This window comes from Oncorhynchus mykiss, chromosome 28 (genome assembly GCF_057628025.1).
Source record: "Oncorhynchus mykiss isolate SJ-2025 chromosome 28, ASM5762802v1, whole genome shotgun sequence".
Classification (NCBI taxonomy): domain Eukaryota; kingdom Metazoa; phylum Chordata; class Actinopteri; order Salmoniformes; family Salmonidae; genus Oncorhynchus; species Oncorhynchus mykiss.
Window position 1 is genome coordinate 1,735,025 of NC_143049.1, and position 21,699 is coordinate 1,756,723.

At 43.1% G+C, this 21,699-nt stretch overlaps 2 protein-coding genes across 4 annotated transcripts in view; both read left to right on the forward strand.

Moving 5' to 3' along the window:
* The window catches only part of LOC100136604 (insulin receptor), a 140,039-nt gene extending 125,486 nt beyond the window's left edge, over nucleotides 1-14,553 (forward strand). Inside the window, exons 18-25 of one of the 3 annotated variants that reach the window (XR_005040201.2) lie at nucleotides 157-386; nucleotides 1,253-1,363; nucleotides 1,660-1,822; nucleotides 3,045-3,174; nucleotides 12,481-12,615; nucleotides 12,814-13,222; nucleotides 13,327-13,420; nucleotides 13,568-14,553. Coding sequence is in view for 2 of the 3 variants with exons in the window: in XM_036966058.2 (XP_036821953.1) it covers nucleotides 157-386; nucleotides 1,253-1,363; nucleotides 1,660-1,822; nucleotides 3,045-3,174; nucleotides 12,481-12,615; nucleotides 12,814-13,207 (1,163 nt within the window). In the remaining variant the exon portion in view is untranslated. Of the gene's footprint in view, nucleotides 1-156; nucleotides 387-1,252; nucleotides 1,364-1,659; nucleotides 1,823-3,044; nucleotides 3,175-12,480; nucleotides 12,616-12,813 lie in introns of all 3 variants that reach the window. The other 2 variants (XM_036966058.2, XM_036966057.2) reach the window with 2 other exon arrangements.
* Nucleotides 13,327-21,699, forward strand: part of LOC110508311 (rho guanine nucleotide exchange factor 18) — a 40,492-nt gene continuing 32,119 nt past the window's right edge. Inside the window, exon 1 of the mRNA XM_090225765.1 lies at nucleotides 13,327-13,420. The gene's annotated coding sequence lies outside the window, so the exon portion shown is untranslated. The remainder of the gene's footprint in view (nucleotides 13,421-21,699) is intronic.

The window sequence follows — 21,699 nt, forward strand, 5'->3', positions numbered from 1 at the left end:
CCATGTAAATAGACAACTGACACATACTAGCTGTCACAACATTAGCACTATGGTGGATGTCTATGCGAATCAGAGATGTAGAATGTACAAGACTTGATTGTTACTGTCTAGTAGTGTCCAGCCATTGGCTGTGTGTGTGTGTGTTGTGATCTGCAGTGTACGAGCCAGACGACTGGGAGGTGGGCAGAGATAAGATCAACATCCTGCGTGAACTGGGTCAGGGCTCGTTCGGCATGGTCTACGAGGGCATCGCCAAGGACATTGTGAAGGGCGAGCCGGAGACAAGCGTGGCGGTGAAGACGGTCAACGAGTCGGCCAGTCTGAGAGAGAGAATAGAGTTCCTCAACGAGGCCTCCGTCATGAAGGGCTTCACCTGCCACCATGTGGTAAGAGACCTACAGAGGTTAAAGGGGATGCCACCTTACGTTTACATTTTTGTCATTTAGCAGCTTGTAATAAGGATCAATCAATAAAATGTATTTATAAAGCCCTTTTTACACCAGCCAATGTCACAAAGTACTATACAGAAACTTAGCCTAAAATCCCAAACATTAAGCAATGCAGGTGTAGAAGCATGGTGGCTAGGAAAAACTCCCTAGAAAGGCAGAAACCTAGAGAGGAACCAGGCTATGAGGGGTGGCCAGTCCTCTTCTGGCTGTTGGAGATTATAACAGTACATGGCCAAGATGTTCAAATGTTCATAGATGACCAGCAGGGTCAAATAATAATAATCACAGTAGTTGTAGAGGGTGCGGCAGGTGTACTCTCAGGAGTAAATGTCAGTTGGCTTTTCATAGCCGAGCATTCACAGTTAGAGACAGCAGGTGCGGTAGAGAGAGAGAGTCGGGTCCGGGACAAGGTAGCACGTCCAGTGAACAGGTCAGGGTTCATAGCCACAAGCAGAACAGTTGTAACTGGAGCAGCAGCACGACCAGGTGGACTGGGGACAGCAAGGAGTCATCAGGCCAGGTAGTTCCTGAGGCATGGTCCCAGGGTTCAGGTCCTCTGGGAGGAGAGGGAGAGAGAGAATTAGAGGGAGCATACTTAAATTCACACATGACACTGGATAAGACAGGATAAATACTCCGGACATAACAGACTGACGCTAGCCTCCCGACACAAACTATTGGTGAGGAAGGTGAGACCACCACATACCATGATCGTGAATAGTAGAATTGTCTTCAAAAAGTAGGTTGGTAGCTGCCACAGTTCAAGAATCAAAGCAAGTAAGGTAAACAAAATATTCCCTCAGGTGCGTCTGATGGGTGTGGTCTCTAAGGGCCAGCCTACTCTTGTTGTCATGGAGCTGATGACACACGGTGATTTGAAGAGCTACCTGCGCTGCCTCCGCCCTGACTCAGAGGTACATACACACACACACTCTACTGCCCCCTTGTGTCTTGTTGGAAACCAGACTAGTCTTGCACTGTCTCTAGCTGGCTGACTGACCAACTCTGATGGCCAGAGCGAGACTAAATTGCACCCGATTCCCTATATAGTGCACTACTTTTGACCTGAGCTCTATAGGCCCTGGTCAAAAGTAGTGCACGCTATACGGAATTGGGTGCCGTTTGGGATGCAACCTAGAATTATTGTGGCCCCCATGTTTTGTAAAATAGCCCTCGTATTAATAAATGTTTTATTGTTTATTTTTTACAGAATAACCCTACAGGGCGCCCGCCCCCCACTCTGAAGGAGATGATTCAGATGGCAGCAGAGATAGCAGACGGCATGGCCTACCTCAACGCCAAGAAGTTTGTCCACAGAGACCTGGCTGCTAGGAACTGCATGGTGGCGCAGGACTTCACTGTCAAGATAGGAGGTAGACTACACATATATACACGAGCTGGGATGATAAACCAAAAATGATCAACATTACTTTATTTTGCTTATGACGGTCATTTTTTGTGATTTTGCTACACAACGTTCCTGTAGATTGTTCTAAACCCATTATTTGGTCAACAGCCTATGCATTATTGTTTGTTCCTGTTATGAAAGTATCTGCCTGTTTCCCTTTGGCTGCTGTGTGAGCGAGCCACTCTCACTCCCTCTCCCGACTGCGCACGAACGAGGGCGAAATGGATTCTGAGAATTTGATCGTTGCTCAAAATACAATTGCGGGAAAATTGCGGGAAAAATACAGTTTTTAAAGCAACTACCGTTGTCCTAGTTACAGAGAGGAGAGTCACAGCTTTCTGTGAGTGTATAATTGATATATTTTGAGTTCATAGCACCACTTTATTTAGTATGGGTTTTGTTGTGGAGCTGAGTGGAGCGCTCCACTTGTGGTAAATAGACCTACATCAAGTAGCCTAGGCCTAGTGCTGGAAAGGTTTTGTACAACATTACATTTACTAATAGATTAATCAATTAGTCTACATGGCTATCCAGCAAAAAAATCATGTTTAGAGTAAGCTAAGTGTTTTGAGTTCCCACTTCCTCAGGCGGTGAATAATATAGCCTAGGCCACAAAGATGTCTGCAAATTCCTCTCTGAAGCACCCAAAGATAAATATGATCATTCTGGATCCTATTTTGACCCGTGGCACCTAAAAATATAAATCATGCATTCCGTGGATATGTTAGATGAAATAGCTTTTTTAATCATAGGCTACCATCTGTTGTCTTACTTGGCACTGGGAAAAATATGTATAGAGCCCTGCCGCTAATGTAAAGTAACTGTCCATTAAAAACAAAATGTATTGTTGTATTTATCGTTATCGAGCAAAATAGTTACGTTTTTCGCGTTATGACTTTTTGTCCATATCGCCCAGCTCCATTATATATACACACAAATGGCCGACAGTACTTGACTGTCAAGATAGGAGGTATGGCAACTCACCACCTTACTTTTAAAGGAGGGGAGTCGAACAAATTCAGTTGTACTGTTTCTACGGACTATACATTAATCAGTTAAATGCACCCTTATTAAGCGTTTAATATGTTAATATAGTTAAAACAAAGTCAAACAATACCATTTGAATATTTTTGATAGGGTCATAACAGATCTGTGGGTTGTGTTTTAATTGTCCCCCACTCCTTCAGACTTTGGCATGACCAGAGACATCTATGAGACAGACTACTACAGGAAGGGAGGGAAGGGTCTGCTTCCTGTCCGCTGGATGGCTCCTGAGTCTCTGAAGGATGGAGTGTTCACTGCAAACTCAGACTGCTGGTGAGGACACCTGACTGTGTTTGTCTGTCTTTCTCTGTGTGAATGCTTGCCGACTGTCGAAAGCAGGGATGGGCAACTGCAGTCCTCACGGGCCGAAGTGGTGTCACTGTTTTTATTTATTATACAAGGGGACAGGCCAGGTCAGGTCAGGTCGAGGGCAGGAAGAGGTCAGTAAGTCAGAGGTACAGAACGGCAGGCAGGCTCAGGGCAGGCAGAATGGTCCGAAATCCAAGGCAGCAATGAACAGGTACAGAATATCAGGCAGGCTCAGGGCAGGCAGAATGGTCAGAACCGGGGAGACTAGAAAACAGAAACTAGCAAGGCTGGAAATGGGAAAACACGCTAGTAAGACTTGATGGGACAAGACAAACTGGTATCAGACAAACAGAAAACACTGGAATAAATAACTAAGAGATAATGGGGACAAATGGGAGACACCTGGTGGGGGGTGGAGACAAGCAAAAGACAGGTGAAAAAGATCAGGGAGTGACGCATCAATGCAGAGAGGGAAATCTATACACAGTACCAGTCAAAAGTTTGGACACGTCCTCATTCAAGGTTTTTTTTTTTTTTTTTTTACTATTTTATACATTGTAGAATAATAGTGAATGCATCATAACTATGAAATGACACATAAGTAGTAACCAAAAAAGTGTTAAACAAATAGAAATATATTTTATATATGAGATTCTTCAAAGTAGCTTTGCCCTTTGCCTTGATGACAGTTTTGCACACTGTTAGCATTCTCTCAACCAGCTTCATGAGGTAGTCACCTGGAATGCATTTCAATTAACAGGTGTGCCATGTTAAAAGTTAATTTGTGGAATTTATTTCCTTCTTAATGCATTTGAGCCAATCAGTTGTCTAGTGACCCAGACAATATTATTGGCACCTTCTAGAAGGGGTGGTATACAGAATATAGTCATATTTTTATAAAGACCAAGTCCATATTATGGCAAGAACAGCTCAAATAAGAAAAGATAAACGACAGTCCATCATTAGTCAATCCGGAAAATTTCAAGAACTTTGAAAGTTTCTTCAAGTGCAGTCGCAAAAACCATCAAGTGCTATTATGAAACTGGCTCCCATGAAGACCGCACAGAAAGGGGGGACCCAGAGTTACCTCTGCAGCAGAGGATACGTTTGAATTACCAGCCTCAGAAATTGGAGCCCAAATAAATGCTTCACGGAGTTCAAGTAACAGACACATCTCAACATCAACTGTTCAGAGGAGACTGCGTGAATCAGGCCTTCATGGTCAAATTACTGCAAAGAAACCACTACTAAAGGACACCAATAAGAAGTAGAGACTTGCTTGGGCCAAGAAACACAAGCAATGGACATTAGACCGGTAGAAATCTGTCTTTTGGTTTGATGAGTCCAAATGTAAGATTTTTGGTTCCAACCGCTGTGTCTTTGTGAGACGCAGAGTAGGTGAACATGGAGGAGGAGGAGTTGTGATGGTGTGGGGTTGCTGACACTGTCTGTGATACACAATGAGTCAAATATACAATGAGTAACGATAACTTGGCTATATACAGTCGTGGCCAAAATATTGGCACCCTTGCACTTTTTTCGAACAATGCACCATTTCTTTCAGGAAACTGTTTAAATTAAAACATATTTTGGTATCCATATATTTATGTCTTCAGTGTGCAGTTGAACAAAACAAAAAATTAACTAAATCTTAGCTAATTCCACAAAGAATTCCTACAATGGGTGGCAGGTAGCCTAGTGGTTAGACCGTTGGGCCAGTAACCAAAAGGTTGCTGAATCAAATCCCGAGCTGTCAAGGTAAAAATCTGTCATTCTGCCCCCGAGCAAGGCAGTTCCCCAGACGCCAACGACGTGGATTTCAATTAAGGCAGCACCCCGCACCTCTCTGATTCAGAGGGGTTGGGTTAAATGCGGAAGAGACATTTCAGCTAAACGCATTCAGTTGTACAACTGACCAGGTATCCCCCTTTCCCCCAAATGAGCCAGACAATATTATTGGCACCTTCTAGAAGTAGTTAGAAATAATTAGATTCCAAGCAGGTGATTCTCATTTACTTTGGACTTGAACTCACCTGTGGTGAGTTGAAGGTGCCTGCAGTATAAACGTCACATATTCAACCAGTTTAAATAGAGAAGAGGACTCATTCTCCTGGTTTGTGTCACTGTGTTTACCGCAATGAGAATGGACAAAATAAAGAAAATCAGAGAGTTATCTGATGAGGTCAGACACAAGATTGTAGCCAAGCATGGACAAGTCCACCTCCAGAGACCTTGATGTTCCTGTTTCCACCATATGTAATGTTATCAAGAAGTTCAAGGCCCATGCCACTGTAGCCAACCTCATTGGACGTGGCCCCAAGATAATTTGATGGAAGATTGCAGCGAAGGACTGTTTGAATGTTGGAGAAAGCACCTCTGTCAAATGCCACACAGATTCAAGCTGACCTTCAGACACACAAGGTACGACAGTTTCAACTCGCACCATCCGTCGCCAACTCAATGAAAGGGGGTTATATGGTAGGAGACCCAGGAGGACCCCACTGCTGAGAGAAAGACATAAGAAAGCCTGACTGCAATTTCCCAAAACACACCTAAACATGACAAAATCCTTCTGAGAGAACATCCTGTGGACAGATGAGACCAAATTATAGCTTTTTGGTAAAGTACAGAAAACAAAATTAAGCTTTCAAAGAAAAGAACACCTTCGCTAAAGTCATACATGGAGGAGGTTGAGTGATGTTTTGGGGTTGCTTTGCTTTCTCTGGCACCGGGCACCTTGAACGGATGCATGGCATCATGAAATCAGGATGATACCAAGGTATTTTGGAGCGCAATGTCGTACCCAGTGTCAGAAAGCTCGGTCTCCGTCGAAGGTCATCGGTCTTCCAGCAGGACCCCAAAGACACTTCAAAAATCACCCAGGAATGGTTCAAGACAAAACGCTGGACTGTTCTGAAGTGGCCAGCAATGAGTCCAGATCTAAATCTCATTGAAAACATGGAGAGATCTGAAAACAGCAGTTAGGAGAATGCACCCTTCTAATCTGGGATAACTGCTGCATCAGTTTGCACAAGAGGAGTGTGCCAAACTGCCAGTACAGAGGTGCAGGAAGCTCATTGATGGTTATAGGAAGCGCTTGATTGCAGTTATTTTGACCAAAGGCTGTGCTACCAAATATTAAGTCTAGGGTGTGAATTATTTTGTCAATGGCATTTCTTACTTAAATGGATATATTACGTTCTGAATCAAAAACAAAGGTTCTGTAATATTAACAATAAAAAATTGTGGAGACCAAAAATGTTAAATTTCAACTTATTTTTAGTTACTTTAAAAAAGTACATGGGTGCCAATATTTTTGTCCATGATCTACGGGGTACCGAGTTGATATGCAGGGGTACGAGGCAATTTAGGTAAATATGTACATATAGGTAGGGGTAAAGTGACTCTGCAACAGGATAGATAATAAACGGTGGCAGTAGCGTATGTGATGAGTCAAAAGAAGTCAATGCAGATAGTCCGGGTAGCTATTTGGTTAACTATTTAGCAGTCGTAAAGGCCCTGCATGGTCAATCCGGCATCTGCATTGGCCGTGCGGCATTTGCGGTGATATGGCCTCTGCAGACATCAGGGCATTCATACTTCTCGCGCTTTACGGAGCAGCGCAGAGCCGTTGAGCATAGTTGTTGTGAAGGAAAGTGTCAAGGAGGTGAGTTTGTGTTTATACAGCACCTCCCGCCCCACCTACCATTAACCAATCAGGTCACTGGGTCATATACGGAGCCCTTTGCATCGTTACAAAATTTGGGAGGCGCACAGCGATGCGGTACAGATCTCCATTTTGCCTCTGCATGCCTCCATTTTTGGATCAAGCATAAATTGGCTTTTGTGGTTTGGGAGTAAAAGCTGTTCAGGGTCCTGATCAGTAGAGGCTGGTTGGAGGAGGGAGCTAAAGGAGGACAGGCTCATTGTAATGCCTGGAATGGAATAAATTGAACGGTATCAAACACATTAAGCATATGGAAATCACGTTTGACTTTGTTCCATTCATTCCATTCCAGCCATTACAATGCGCCTATCCTCCTATAGCTCATCCCACCAGCCTCTACTGGTCCTGTTGGTTACAGACTTGGTGCATTGGTACCGCTTGCCATGCAGTAGCAGAGAGAACAGTCTATGACTAGGGTGGCTGGAGTCTTTGACAATTTTTAGGGCCTTCCCCTGACACGGCCTGGTAGAAATGTCCTGGATGGCAGAGAGCTCGGATGGCATGTAAGCGCCTTGCCAAGTAGTTGCTGTAGCAAGTGGTGATGCAGGCAGTCAAGATGCTGTCAATGGTGCAGCTTTATAACATTTTGAGGATCTGAGGGCCCATGCCAAATCTTTTCAGCCTCCTGAGGGGCAAGAGGCATTGTCACACCTTCTTCACAACTGTGTTGGTGTGTGGACCATGTTAATTCCTTAATGAGGTGGACACCAATGAACTTGACACTCTTGACCCGCTCCAGTACAGCCGACGTGGATGGGGGGTGCTCGGACCTCCGTTTCCTGTTGTCCACAATCAGCTCCTTTGTCTTGCTGATAGTGCTGAGCGATTAACTGAAACTATTTTCTAGTTATTTTTCCGATTTTAACCCTTCGCGCGCCAATCCCTTTTTGCGGGATCCATTTGACAACATACAGTGAAATTGCAGAGTGCCAAATTCAAACTACAGAAGATAGTCAGATTTTCGACCATAAATGGTCCTTTTGTTCGATAAATTCCTTATTTATATCCCCAAAATGTCCATTTATTTGGCGCGTTTGATTCAGAAATACACAGGTTCCAACTCGCCCAACATGACTACAAAGTATCTAATAAATTACCTGTAAACTTGGTCCAAACATTTCAAACAACGTTCCTAATCCAACCTCAGGTATCCTAAAATGTAAATAACCAATAAAATTTAAGACAGGATAAACTGATTCCAATACCGGATAAAAAACAACGTGAAGCGAGTTCAAGTTCACGCTCACCAAACATTAGACTCCACCTGGAGTGACACTTACAAAGAACAGCCATACTTCTTCATTTCCCAAAAGAAAAACATCGAAAAAATGTCTAAAGACTGTTGACATCTAGTGGAAGCCATAGGAACTGAAACCAGGTTCCTATTAAATAGGGATTCCCATAGAAAACTATTGGGATATACTATGACCTCAATTTTTATCCTCCCTGGATGGTTTATCCTCGGAGTTTCGCCTGCCAAATCAGTTCTGTTATACTCACAGACATTATTTTAACAGTTTTCGAAACTTTAGAGTGTTTTCTATCCAAATCTACCAATTATATGCATATCCTAGCTTCTGGGCCTGAGTAACAGGCAGTTTACTTTGGGCACGCTTTTCATCCGGACGTGAAAATACTTCCCCCTATCTCTAAGAAGTTTTAAACAACTAATTGACCGACGCCTGTTCAATTATTTGAATTCCATTTTGTTCATTTTTTCCCCGGGACCGAGTTTGGGAAACCCTGATCTACAGTGGCTTGCGAAACTATTCACCCCCCTTGGCATTTTTCCTATTTTGTTGCCTTACAACCTGAAAATTTGGGGGTTTGTGTCATTTGATTTTACACAACATGCCTACTACCACTTTGAAGATGCAAAATATTTTTTGCGTGTGAAACAAACAAGAAATAATACAAATAAAACAGGACTTGAGCGTGCATAACTATCCCCCACCCCAAAGTCAATACTTTGTAGAGCCACCTTTTGAAGCAATTTCAGCAGCAAGTCTCTTGGGGTATGTCTCTATAAGATTGGCACATCTAGCCACTTGGGATTTTTGCCCATTCTTCAAGGCAAAACTTCTCCAGCGCCTTCAAGTTGGATGGGTTCCGCTGGTGTACAGCAATCTTTAAGTCATACCACAGATTCTCAATTGGATTGACGTCTGGGCTTTGACTAGGCCATTCTAAGACATTTAAATGTTTCCCCTTAAACCCATCGAGTGTTGCTTTAGCAGTATGCTTAGGGTCGTTGTCCTGCTGGAAGGTGAACCTCCATCCCAGTCTCAAATCTCTGAAAGACTGAAACAGGTTTCCCTCAAGAATTTCCCTGTATTTAGCGCCATCCATCATTCCTTCAATTCTGACCAGTTTCCCAGTCCCTGCCGATGAAAATCATCCCCACAGCATGATGCTGCCACTACCATGCTTGGTGTTCTCGGGGTGTTGTGTTTGCGCCAGACATAGCATTTTCCTTGATGGCCAAAAAGCTCAATTTTAGTCTCATCTGACCAGAGTACCTTCTTCCATATGTTTGGGGAGTCTCCCACATGGCCACTATTCCGAAAAGCCCAGCACTGTGGAGTGTATTGGCTTAAAGTGCTCCTATGGACAGATACTCCAATCTCCGCTGTGGAGCTTTGCAGCTCCTTCAGGATTATCTTTGGTCTCTTTGTTGCCTCTCTGATTAATGCCCTCCTTGCCTGGCCTGTGAGTTTTAGTGGGCGGCCCTCTCTTGGCAGGTTTGTTGTGCCATATTCTTTCCAATTTTTAATAATGGATTTAATGATGCTCCATGGGATGTTCAAAGTTTCTGATATTTTTTTACGACAGAACCCTTTACTTCTCCACAACTTTGTCCCTGGCCTGTTTGGAGAGCTCCTTGGTCTTCATGGTGCCGCCCCTTGCTTAGAGGTGTTGTAGACTCTGGGGCCTTTCAGAACAGGGGTACAGTTGAAGTCGGAAGTTTACATACATTTAGGTTGGAGTCATTAAAACTTGTTTTTCAACGACTCCACAAATTTCTTGTTAAAAAACTATAGTTTTGGCAAGTCGGTTAGGACATCTACTTTGTGGATGACACAAGTAACTTTTCCAACAATTGTTTACTGACAGATTATTTCACTTAGAATTCACTGTATTACAATTCCAGTGGGTCAGAAGTTTACATACACTAAGTTGACTGTGCCTTTAAATAGCTTGGAAAATTCCAGAAAATGTCATGGCTTTAGGATATTCTGATAGGCTAATTTACATCATTTGAGTCAATTGGAGGTGTACCTGTGGATGTATTTCAAGGCCTACCTTCAAACTCAGTGCCTCTTTGCTTGACATCATGAGAAAATCAAAATAAATCCGCCAAGACCTCAGAAAAGAATTGTAGGCCTCCACAAGCAATTTCCAAATGGCTGAAGGTACCATGTTCATCTGTACAAACAATAATATGCAAGTATAAACACCATGGGACCACGCACGCAGCCATCATACCGCTCAGGAAGGAGACGCGTTCTGTCTCCTACAGATGTACGTACTTTGGTGTGAAAAGTGCAAATCAATCCCAGAACAACAGCAAAGGACCATGTGAAGATGCTGGAGGAAACTGGTACAAAAGTATCTATATCCACAGTAAATCTGGTCCTATATCAACATAACCTGAAAGGCCGCTCAGCAAGGAAGAAGCCACTGCTCCAAAACCGCCATAAAGAAAGCCAGACTACGGTTTGCAGCTGCACATGGGGACAAAGATCGTACTTTTTGGAGAAATGTCCTCTGGTCTGATGAAACAAAAATAGAACTGTATGGCCATAATCACCATCGTTATGTTTGGAGGAAAAGGGAGAGGCTTGCAAGCCGTAGAACACCATGCCAACCGTGAAGCATGGGGGTGGCAGCATCATGTTGTGGGGATGCTTTGCTGCAGGAGGGACTGGTACACATCACAAAATAGATGGCATCATGAGGAAGGAAGATTATGTGGATATATTGAAACAACATCTCAAGACATCAGTCAGAAAGTTAAAGCTTGGTCGCAAATGGGTCTTTCAAATGGACAATGACCCCAAGCATACTTCCAAAGTTGTGGCAAAATGGCTTAAGGACAACAAAATCAAGGTATTGGAGTGGCCATTACAAAGCCCTAACCTCAATCCTATAGAAAAGTTGTGGGCAGAACTGAAAAGGTGTGTGTGAGCAAGGAGGCCTACAAACCTGACTCAGTTACACCAGCTCTGTCAGGAGGAATGGGCCAAAATTCACCCAACTTATTGTGGGACGCTTGTGGAAGGTTACTCCAAACGTTTGACCCAAGTTAAACTATTAAAGGTAATGCTACCAAATACTAATTGAGTGTATGTAAACTTCTGACCCACTAGGAATATGATGAAAGAAATAAAAGCTGAAAAAATCATTATTGCTACTATTATTCTGACATTTCACATTCTTAAAATAAAGTGGTGATCCTAAACAGGGAATTTTTACTAGAATTGTGAAAAACTGAGTTTAAATGTATTTGGCTAAGGTGTATGTAAACTTCCGACTTCAACTGTATATGTACTGAGATCATGTGACACTTAGATTGCACACAGGTGGACTTTAATTATGTCACTAATTATGTGACTCCTGAAGATAATTGGTTGCACCAGATCTTATTCATTTCTTCAAAGCAAAGGGGTGAAAACATATGCACTCACCACTTTTCCATGTATTTAAAAAAATATATCTAATTTAACTAGTCATTTTTTTCATTTCACTTCACCAATTTGGACTATTTGTGTATGTCCATTTCACAATCAATTTAAATTGCAGGTTGTAAATGCAACAAAATAGGAAAAACACCAATGGGGATGAATACTTTTGCAAGGCACTGTAAGATTGAAAGTTGGTATTCAGCACTCCTAAAATAGTGATTTTTGTCAGACAGTATAGGCAGCAGCTCTATACTTTATGAGTTGACTTGGAGTAAAGTAATAGTAATCAAATAAAACAAATATTTTATTAAAGTAATGTTAATAAGTGATAAGCAGTAATAGTGACAACTGTGGGACTTTTATTGTTCTATTCTGTGTTACAGCATTCAACCCACATGTATCGAAACCTAAATGGAAAACCGTGATTATTTTTGTAATAACCAAAATGAAACCGAACTGAGGTCAGAACAATAAATTCCTTAACACTACTTGCTGACGTTGAGTGAGAGGTTGTAGCCCTGGCACCTCACTGCCAGGTCACTGACCTCCTCCCTATAGGCTGTCTCATTGTCGTCGGTGATCAGGCCTATCACCATCGTGTCGCTAGTAAACACAGCTGATTAAACTAATTGCATTCTAAACTGAATATCATGATTATTTGATTATTGGAGTCAGGTGTGTTAGCTGGGACTGGGGCAAAAGTGTGAAACCAATCAGGCCCCCGAGGACTGGAGTTGCCTGGTCCAGATGGACAGAATCTGGATCTTCTCAAGATTTTCTCCCTACCTATCTACCTATGGAGTTTTTCCTTGCCAGTGATTTTTTTCTCTCTCCTATGTTTTTGTGTCTCTCTTCCAGGTCATTTGGTGTGGTGCTGTGGGAGGTCAGTACCCTAGCGGAGCAGCCATACCAGGGCCTGTCCAACGAGCAGGTCCTGAAGTTCGTCATGGACGGAGGATTTCTGGACCGACCAGACAACTGTGCTGACCGGCTGTAAGTCTCACCTCCATACTGTACATATCTATGTCCAGCTGTGACTGGTCATAACAAGATTAATAATTATTGAAGGGAACTGTATGGAACATGGATTACACTTCTGTGTGTGATATTGATGAAATCGTGTTTCAACGACAACGAACATCAGCTCTCAACTATAAGATGTAACAGCAACTCCTCTCTCCTGCTATTCAGACACGACCTGATGTCGATGTGCTGGCAGTATAACCCCAAGCTGCGTCCCAGCTTCCAGGAGATCATCGAAATGCTCCACGAGGACCTTCACCAGTCCTTCCAGGAGGTCTCCTTCTACTACAGTCAGGAAAACAAGCCTCAGGAGCAGGAGGACTTTGACCTAGACATGGACAACATGGAAAGCATTCCCCTGGACCCGTCCTCCTACTCCCAGAGAGGGGACCACAGTTCCTCGTACTCTCAGAGGGGAGACCACAGCTCGGAGAGGGACGAAGCGGGTTCATCGCTGGGGTTGAGACAAAACAGCTACGAGGAACACGTCCCGTACACACACATGAACGGGGGAAAGACGAATGGACGGATACTAGCTCTGCCTCGGTCTAGTCCCTCCTAACAGAACACTGTATGGGTATTGTATCCCTATCTCCCCTTAGGCCCAACCTTTTCCCTCACACAGATGCATAGATATAAATATATGAATATATTTTTCTTTTGTTTTTTCATTTTATATAGATAAACACTTTTATCACTCAGAGGCCCTCTGGAAGTGTACATATCTCAGGACGTTAATGCTCTCTTGTCAAGATGCCACATCCAATAGACTACGGTATGTATGTTAATGTTCACACAGGAAACACACACACACACACAACCACACAGACACTTTTTGTATTTAAGAAAGAACCCCCCGTGCTTCTTTCTAGTCTTTGATCCTTAAAAAATATATTTCCAATCTTCCACAAATGGGTGGCAGTTTGGGGAATCAACTGTGAATCTAACTTTGGGACAACCAGAAGGCTGCTAACCCGAGGACTCTCCAGACTGTCCCTTGCCCAGGCCGAGGCGCTCTCCCTTGGCAGGTCAGCCCTCACTGGGTCCCTGGGGCTCCCTGGGCCATGGAGGTCCACCTGGGTCGCTCAATGTAAAAGTGCCCTTCTCTTCTATCTCTGGCTGTAGCTTGCATCTTATGTCATGGAGCTGTGTCTCTGTATCTTTGTACTCTCAAGTCGTCAACAAACGACACACTTGAGAACTAACTTTTGGATGAATGAATGTTTCAAATCCAATTTTAAATCTTCAAACAAACTTTATCGATCCACTGGAGAAGCTTGTTGTCAATTTTCTCCTCACACTCTGCAGTATTCCAGCATCACACAGAAATAATTAACAGATTTTTGGGGTTATATATTTTTAATTTATTTACGTTTCATTTTCTCTTTGCGTTTTCACATTTACAGCTGAAGGATATTTAAAAAACTGTTTCAGAAAAACATTTTGACGAAAGAAACGAGTTCCTCAGAAGACATAGCTGCTTCTTTTTATATATTTTAGTGGGTATAGAAAATATAAATATATTATTGATATTTTTTTTTTGTACATAGTGGTTGACATACATTGTCTTTCATGAGGTATTTCCAGTCTGTAGAAAAAAAGGTTTTACATGTTTGTCTCTTATGTTTATTTTTTTCTAATCCAGAATTCATACTAATAATCATTTGGACTTGTGATAAACCAGCAGCATATGGTATTTTCTCTTGGCTTGGCCCGTTGATATCAGATCAAATCAAACTGTCTGCTCTTCATAAATAAAGCAGCACGGTGCAACATGACCACGCTCTTTCTCTGTCCACATGCTTCTGTTACTGTTTACTTTGTTGTTGTTTACTATGTCATGGTGTCATGTGTACAATTCATCTAATAGGTCGGTCTTTGCTGAAATAAAAGATCCCAGAAATATTACATACGCACTTAAATCTTATTTCTCTTAAATTTTGTGCACAAATTTGTTTACATCCCTGTTTAGTGAGCATATCTCCTTTGCCAAGATATGTCACACCTGTAAGGTGGATGGATTATCAAGAAGCTGATTAAACAGTATGATCATTACACAGGTGCACCTTGTACTGGGGACAATAAAAGGCCACTAACATGTGCACAACACAACACAAAGCCACATGTCTCATGTTTTGAGCAAGTGTACAATTGCCATGCTGAATGCAGGAATGTCCAACAGCTGTTGCCAGAAAATGTCATGTTAATTTCTCTTCCATAAGCCACCACCAACGTTACTTTAGAAAATTTGGCAGTACGTCCAACCGGCCTCACAACCGCAGACCACGTGTATGGCAGGCATAACCTACGGACAACAAACACAAATGCATTTTATCAATGGCAATTTGAATGCACAAAGATGAGGTGACGAGATCCTGAGGCACCTTGTCGTGCAATTCATCCATCACCTCATGTTTCATCGTGATAATGGATGGCTCCATGTCGCAAGGATCTGTACACAATTCCTGGAAGCTGAAAGTGTCCCAGTTCTTCCATGGCCTGCATACTCACCAGACATGTCACCCATTGAGCAGCACCCATTTACACAGCGTTTTCCAGTTCCCAATATCCAGCAACTTTGCACAGCCATTGAAGAGGAGTGGGACAACATTCCACAGGCCAAAATCAACAGCCTGAACAACTCTATGCGAAGGAGATGTGTCGCGCTGCATAGGGCAAATGGTCACACCAGATACTGACTGGATGTCTGATCCAAGCCACTACCTTTTTTTTAAGGTATCTGTGACCAACCGATGCACACAGTGGGGCGAAAAAGTATTTAGTCAGCCACCAATTGTGCAAGTTCTCCCACTTAAAAAGATGAGAGGCCTGTAATTTTCATGATAGGTACACTTCAACTATGACAGACAAAATGAGAAAAAAAATCCAGAAAATCACATTGTAGGATTTTTAATGAATTTATTTGCAAATTATGGTGGAAACAAGCAAAATTTCTGGCTCTCACAGACCTGTAACTTCTTCTTTAAGAGGCTCCTCTGTCCTCCACTCGTTACCTGTATTAATGGCACCTGTTTGAACTTGTTATCAGTATAAAAGACACCTGTCCACAACCTCAAACAGTCACACTCCAAACTCCACTAACACAATTGTAGACCTGCACCAGGCTGGGAAGACTGAATCTGCAATAGGTAAGCAGCTTGGTTTGAAGAAATCAACTGTGGGAGCAATTATTAGGAAATGGAAGACATACAAGACCACTGATAATCTCCCTCGATCTGGGGCTCCACGCAAGATCTCACCCTGTGGGGTCAAAATGATCACAAGAACGGTGAGCAAAAATCCCAGAACCACATGGGGGGACCTAGTGAATGACCTGCAGAGAGCTGGGACCAAAGTAACAAAGCCTACCATCAGTAACACACTACGTCACCAGGGACTCAAATTCTGCAGTGCCAGACGTGTCCCCCTGCTTAAGCCAGTACATGTCCAGGCCCGTCTGAAGTTTGCTAGAGAGCATTTGGATGATCCAGAAGAAGATTGGGAGAATGTCATATGGTCAGATGAAACCAAAATATAACTTTTTGGTAAAAACTCAACTGGTCGTTTTTTTTTTTACCTTTATTTAACTAGGCAAGTCAGTTAAGAACAAATTATTATTTTCAATGACGGCAGTGGGTTAACTGCCTGTTGAGGGGCAGAACGACAGATTTGTACCTTGTCAGCACGGGGGCTTGAACTTACAACCTTCCGGTTACTAGTCCAACACTCTAACCACTAGGCTACCCTTGGAGGACAAAGAATGCTGAGTTGCATCCAAAGAACACCAAAGCTACTGTGAAGCATGGGGGTGGAAACATCATGCTTTGGTGCTGTTTTTCTGCAAAGGGACCAGGGCGACTGATCCGTGTTAAGGAAAGAATGAAGTGGGCCATGTATATTGAGATTTTGAGTGAAAACCTCCTTCCATCAGCAAGGGCATTGAAGATGAAACGTGGCTGGGTCTTTCAGCATGACAATGGTCCTGGAGTGGCCTAGCCAGTCTCCAGATCTCAAACCCATAGAAAATCTTTGGAGGGAGTTGAAAGTCCGTGTTGCCCAACAACAGCCCCAAAACATCACTGCTCTAGAGAAGATCTGCATGGAGGAATGGGCCAAAATACCAGCAACTGTGTGTGAAAACCTTGTGAAGACTTACAGAAAACGTTTGACTTCTGTCATTGCCAACAAAGGGTATATAACAAAGTATTGAGATAAAAGTTTGGTATTGACCAAATACTTATTTTCCACCATCATTTGCAAATAAATTCATTAAAAATCCTACAATGTGATTTTTCTGGATGTCTGTCATAGTTGAAGTGTACCTATGATGAAAATTACAGGCCTCTCATCTTTTTAAGTGGGAGAACTTGCACAACTGGTGGCTGACTAAATACTTTTTTGCCCCACTGTATCTGTATTCCCATTCATGTGAAATCCATAGATTAGGCCCCATTTATTTATTTATATTGACTGATTTGCTTAGATGAACTGTAACTCAGGAAAAATCTTTGAAATTGAAGCATGTTGCGTTTATATTTTTGCTCTGTATAAATCAAATCCAATTGTATTGGTCACATACACATTTTTAGTAGAGGTTATTGCAGTTGTAGTGAAATACTAGCTCCAACAGTGCAGTGGCATCTAACAATTCACTACAATACAAACAAATCTAAAGGTAAAATAATGGAATTAAGAAATGTATAAATATTAGGACGAGTAATGTCGGAGTGGCATTGACTAAAATACAGTAGAATAGAATACGGTATATACATATGAAATGAGTAAAGAAGCATGTAAACATTAAAGTCACCAGCGATTCTATGTATATAGGGCAGCAGCCTCTAAGGTGCAGGGTTGAGTAACTGGGTGGTAGCCGGCTAGTGATGGCTATTTAACAGTCTGATGGCCTTGATATAGAAGCTGTTTTGCAGTCTTCCGGTCCCAGCTTTGATGCACCTGTACTGACCTCGCCTTCTGGATGGTAGCGGGGTGTACAGGCTGTGGCTCAGCTGGTTGATGTCCTTGATTACCTTTTTGGACGTCCTGTGACATTGGGTGCTGTAGGTGTCCTGGAGGGCAGGCAGTGTGCCCCTGGTGATGCATTTGGTAGTACACATCACCCTCTGGAGAGCCCTGTGGTTGCGGGCGGTGCAGTTGCCATGCCAGGCGGTGATACAGGATGCTTTCATTTGGATGCAGGATGCTTTCAAAAAGTTTGTGGTTCTTAGGGGCCAAGCCAAATTTCTTCAGCCTCCTTAGGTTGAATAGGCGCTGTTATGCCTTCTTCACCACACTTGTCTCTGTGGGTGGACCATTTTCTAAGCTTTTACCTTCTCCACTGCGGTCCCGTCGATGTGGATAGGGGGGTGCTGTTTCCTGAAGTCCACAATCAGCTCCTTCGTTTTGTTGACATTGAAGGAGAGGTTATTATCCTGGCACCACTCTGCCAGGGCCCTCACTTTCTCCCTTTAGGCTGTCTCGTCATTGTTGGTAATCAGGCCTACTACTGTTGAGTTGTCTGCAAACTTGATGATTGAGTTGAAGGCGTGCGCGGCCATGCAGTCATGGGTGAACAGGGAGTACAGGAGGGGGCTGAGCACGCACCCTTGTAGAACCCCTGTGTTGAGGATCAGCGAAGAGGAGGTGCTGTTTCCTACCTTCACCACCTGGGGGTGGCCCGTCAGGAAGACCAGGACCCAGTTACACAGGGCGGGGTTCAGATCCAGGGCCCCAAGCTAAATGATGAGCTTGGAGGGTACTATGGTGTTGAATGCTGAGCTACAGTCAATGAACAGCATTCTTACATAGGTATTCTTCTTGTCCAGATGGGATAGGGCAGTGTGCAGTGCGATGGTGATTGCATCGTCTGTGAATCTATTGGGGCGGTATGCAAATTGAAGTGGGTCTAGGGTGTCAGGTAAGCTAGAGGTTATATGATCCTTAACTAGCCTCTGAAAGCACTTCATGATGACAGAAGTGAGTGCTATGGGGCGATAGTCATTTAGTTCAGTTACTTTTGCTTTCTTGGGTACAAAAACAATGGTGGACATCTTGAAGCAAGTGGGGACAGCAGACTAGGATAGGGAGAGATTGAATACTACATTTTGGCCCAATTACCTCGACACGGGTGCCCCCGCACATTGACTCTGTACCGCCACCCCCTGTATATAGCCCCGCTATTGTTATTTACTGCTGCTCTATAAGTATTTGTTATTCTTATCTCTTAGTTTTTTTGTTGGTATTTTCTTAAAATTGCATTGTTGGTTACGGGCTTGTAAGTAAGCATTTCACTGGTAAAGTCTGCTACACCTGTTGTATTCGGCACGTGACAAATACAATTTGATTTGATATGTCCGTAAACACTCCAGCCAGCTGGTCTGCGCATGCTCTGAGGATGTGGCCAGGGATGCCGGCTGGGTCGGCAGCCTTGCAAGGTTTAAGACACTTAAATGTCTTACTCACATCGGCCACGGAGAACGAGAGCCAACCGTCCTTGGGGGCGGGCAGCATCGGTGGCACTGTGTTATCCTCAAAGCGGGCGAAAAAGGTGTTTAGCTTGTCCAGGAGCAAGAGGTCGGTGTCCGCGACGTGCTTGGTTTCCCATTTGTAATCCATGATTGTCTGTAGACCCTGCCACATACAGTAGTAGTCAAAAGTTTGGACACACCTACTCATTCCAGTTTTTCTTTATTTGTACTATTTTCTACGTTGTAGAATAATAGTGAAGATATCAAAACTATGACAAAACACATATGGAATCATGTAGTACCCAAAAAAGTGTTAAACAAATCAAAATATATTTTATATTTCAGATTCTTCAAATTAGCCACCCTTTGCCTTGATGACAGTTTTGCACACTTCGCATTCTCTCAACCAGCTTCACCTGGAATACTTTTCCAACTGTCTTGAAGGAGTTCCCACATATACTGAGCACTTGCTGGCTGCTTTTCCTTCACTCTGCGGTCCAAACCATCTCAAATGGGTTGAGGTCGGGTGATTGTGGAGGCCAGGTCATCTTATGTGGCACTCCATCACTCTCCTTATTGGTCAAATAGCCCTTACACAGCTTGGAGGTGTGTTTGGTTATTGTCCTGTTGAAATCAAATGATAGTCCCACTAAGCGCAAACCAGATTGGATGGTGTATGGCTGCAGAATGCTGGTTAAGTGTGCCTTGAATTCTAAATAAATCACAGACAGTGTCACCAGCAATCCACCCGACACAATCACACCTCCTCCTCCATGTTTCACGGTGGGAAATACACATGTAGAGATCATCCGTTCACCTACTCTGTGTCTCACAAAGACACGGCGGTTGGATCCAAAAATCTCAAATTTGGACTCATCAGACCAAAGGACAGATTTCCACCGGTCTAATATCCATTGCTTGTGTTTTTTGGCCCATGGAAGTCTCTTCTTCTTGTGGTTTATTTTCTGCAAATAGACCACGAAGGCCTGATTCACACTGTTCTCTGAACATTTGAGATGTGTCTTTTACTTGAAATTTGGAGCATTTATTTGGGCTGAAATTTCTGAGGCTGGTAACTAATTAACTTATCCTCTGCAGCAGAGGTAACTCTGGGTCTTCCTTTCCTGTGGCGATCCTCATGAGAGCCAGTTTCATTATAGCGCTTGATGGTTTTTACGACTCACTTGAAAAATCATTAAAAGTTCTTGAAAATTTCCGGATTGACTGACCACCATGTCTTAAAGTAACGATGGACAGTCATTTCTCTTTGCTTATTTGAGCTGTTCTTGACATACTTTTGACTTGGTCTTTTACCAAATAGGGACATCTGAATACCACCCCTACCTTGTCACAACACAACTGATTGGCTCAAATGCATTAAGAAGGAAAGAAATTCCACAAATTCACTTTCAACCAAGAATACATTTTAATTTAAATGCATTCCATGAAGCTGGTTGAGGGAATCCCAAACTGAGCAATTGGTGACCAAGTACCCAATAGTCACTCTGACAGAGCTCCAGAGTTCCTCTGTGGAGATGGTTGTCCTTCTGGAAGGTTCTCCCATCTCTGCAGCACTCCACCAATCAGGCCTTTATGGTAGAGTGGCCAGACAGAAGCCACTCCTCAGCAAAAGGCACATGACAGCCCACTTGAAGTTTGCCAAAAGGCACCTAAAGGACTCTCAGACCACAAGAAACAAGAGTATCTGCCTGATGTAACCAAGATTGAACTCTTTGGCCTGAATGCCAAGCATCATGAAGGAAACCAGTCACCACTCATCACCTGGCCAATACCATTACTAGCTGGCTTCCACCCGGTTACTCAACCCTGCACCTTAGAGGCTGCTGCCCTATATACTTAGACATGGAATCACTGGCCACTTTAATAATGGAACACTAATCACTTTAATCATGTTTACATACTGCTTTACTCATCTCAGTTCTCTCACTTAAAAAGATGAGAGAGGCCTGTAATTTTCCTCATAGGTACACTTCAACTATGACAGACAAAATTAGAAAAAAAATCCAGAAAATCACAATGGAGGATTTTTAATTTATTTATTTGCAAATTATGGTGGAAAATAAGTATTTGCTCAATAACAAAAGTTTATCTCAATACTTTGTTATATACCCTTTGTTGGCCATTGCAGAGGTCAAATGTTTTCTGTAAGTCTTCACAAGGTTTTCACACACTGTTGCTGGTATTTTGGCCCATTTCTCCATGCAGATCTCCTCTAGAGCAGTGATGTTTTGGGAATGTTGCTGGGCAACACGGACTTTCAACTCCCTCCAAAGATTTTCTATGGGGTTGAGATCTGGAGACTGGCTAGGCCACTCCAGGACCTTGAAATGCTTCTTACGAAGCCACTCCTTCGTTGCCCGGGTGGTGTGTTTGGGATCATTGTCATGCTGAAAGACCCAGCCACGTTTCATCTTCAATGCCCTTGCTGATGGTGGGGGGGTTTTCATTCAAAATCTCACGATGCATGGCCCCATTCATTCTTTCCTTTACACGGATCAGTCGTCCTGGTCCCTTTGCAGAAAAACAGCCCCAAAGCACCCCCATAATTCACAGTAGGTATGGTGTT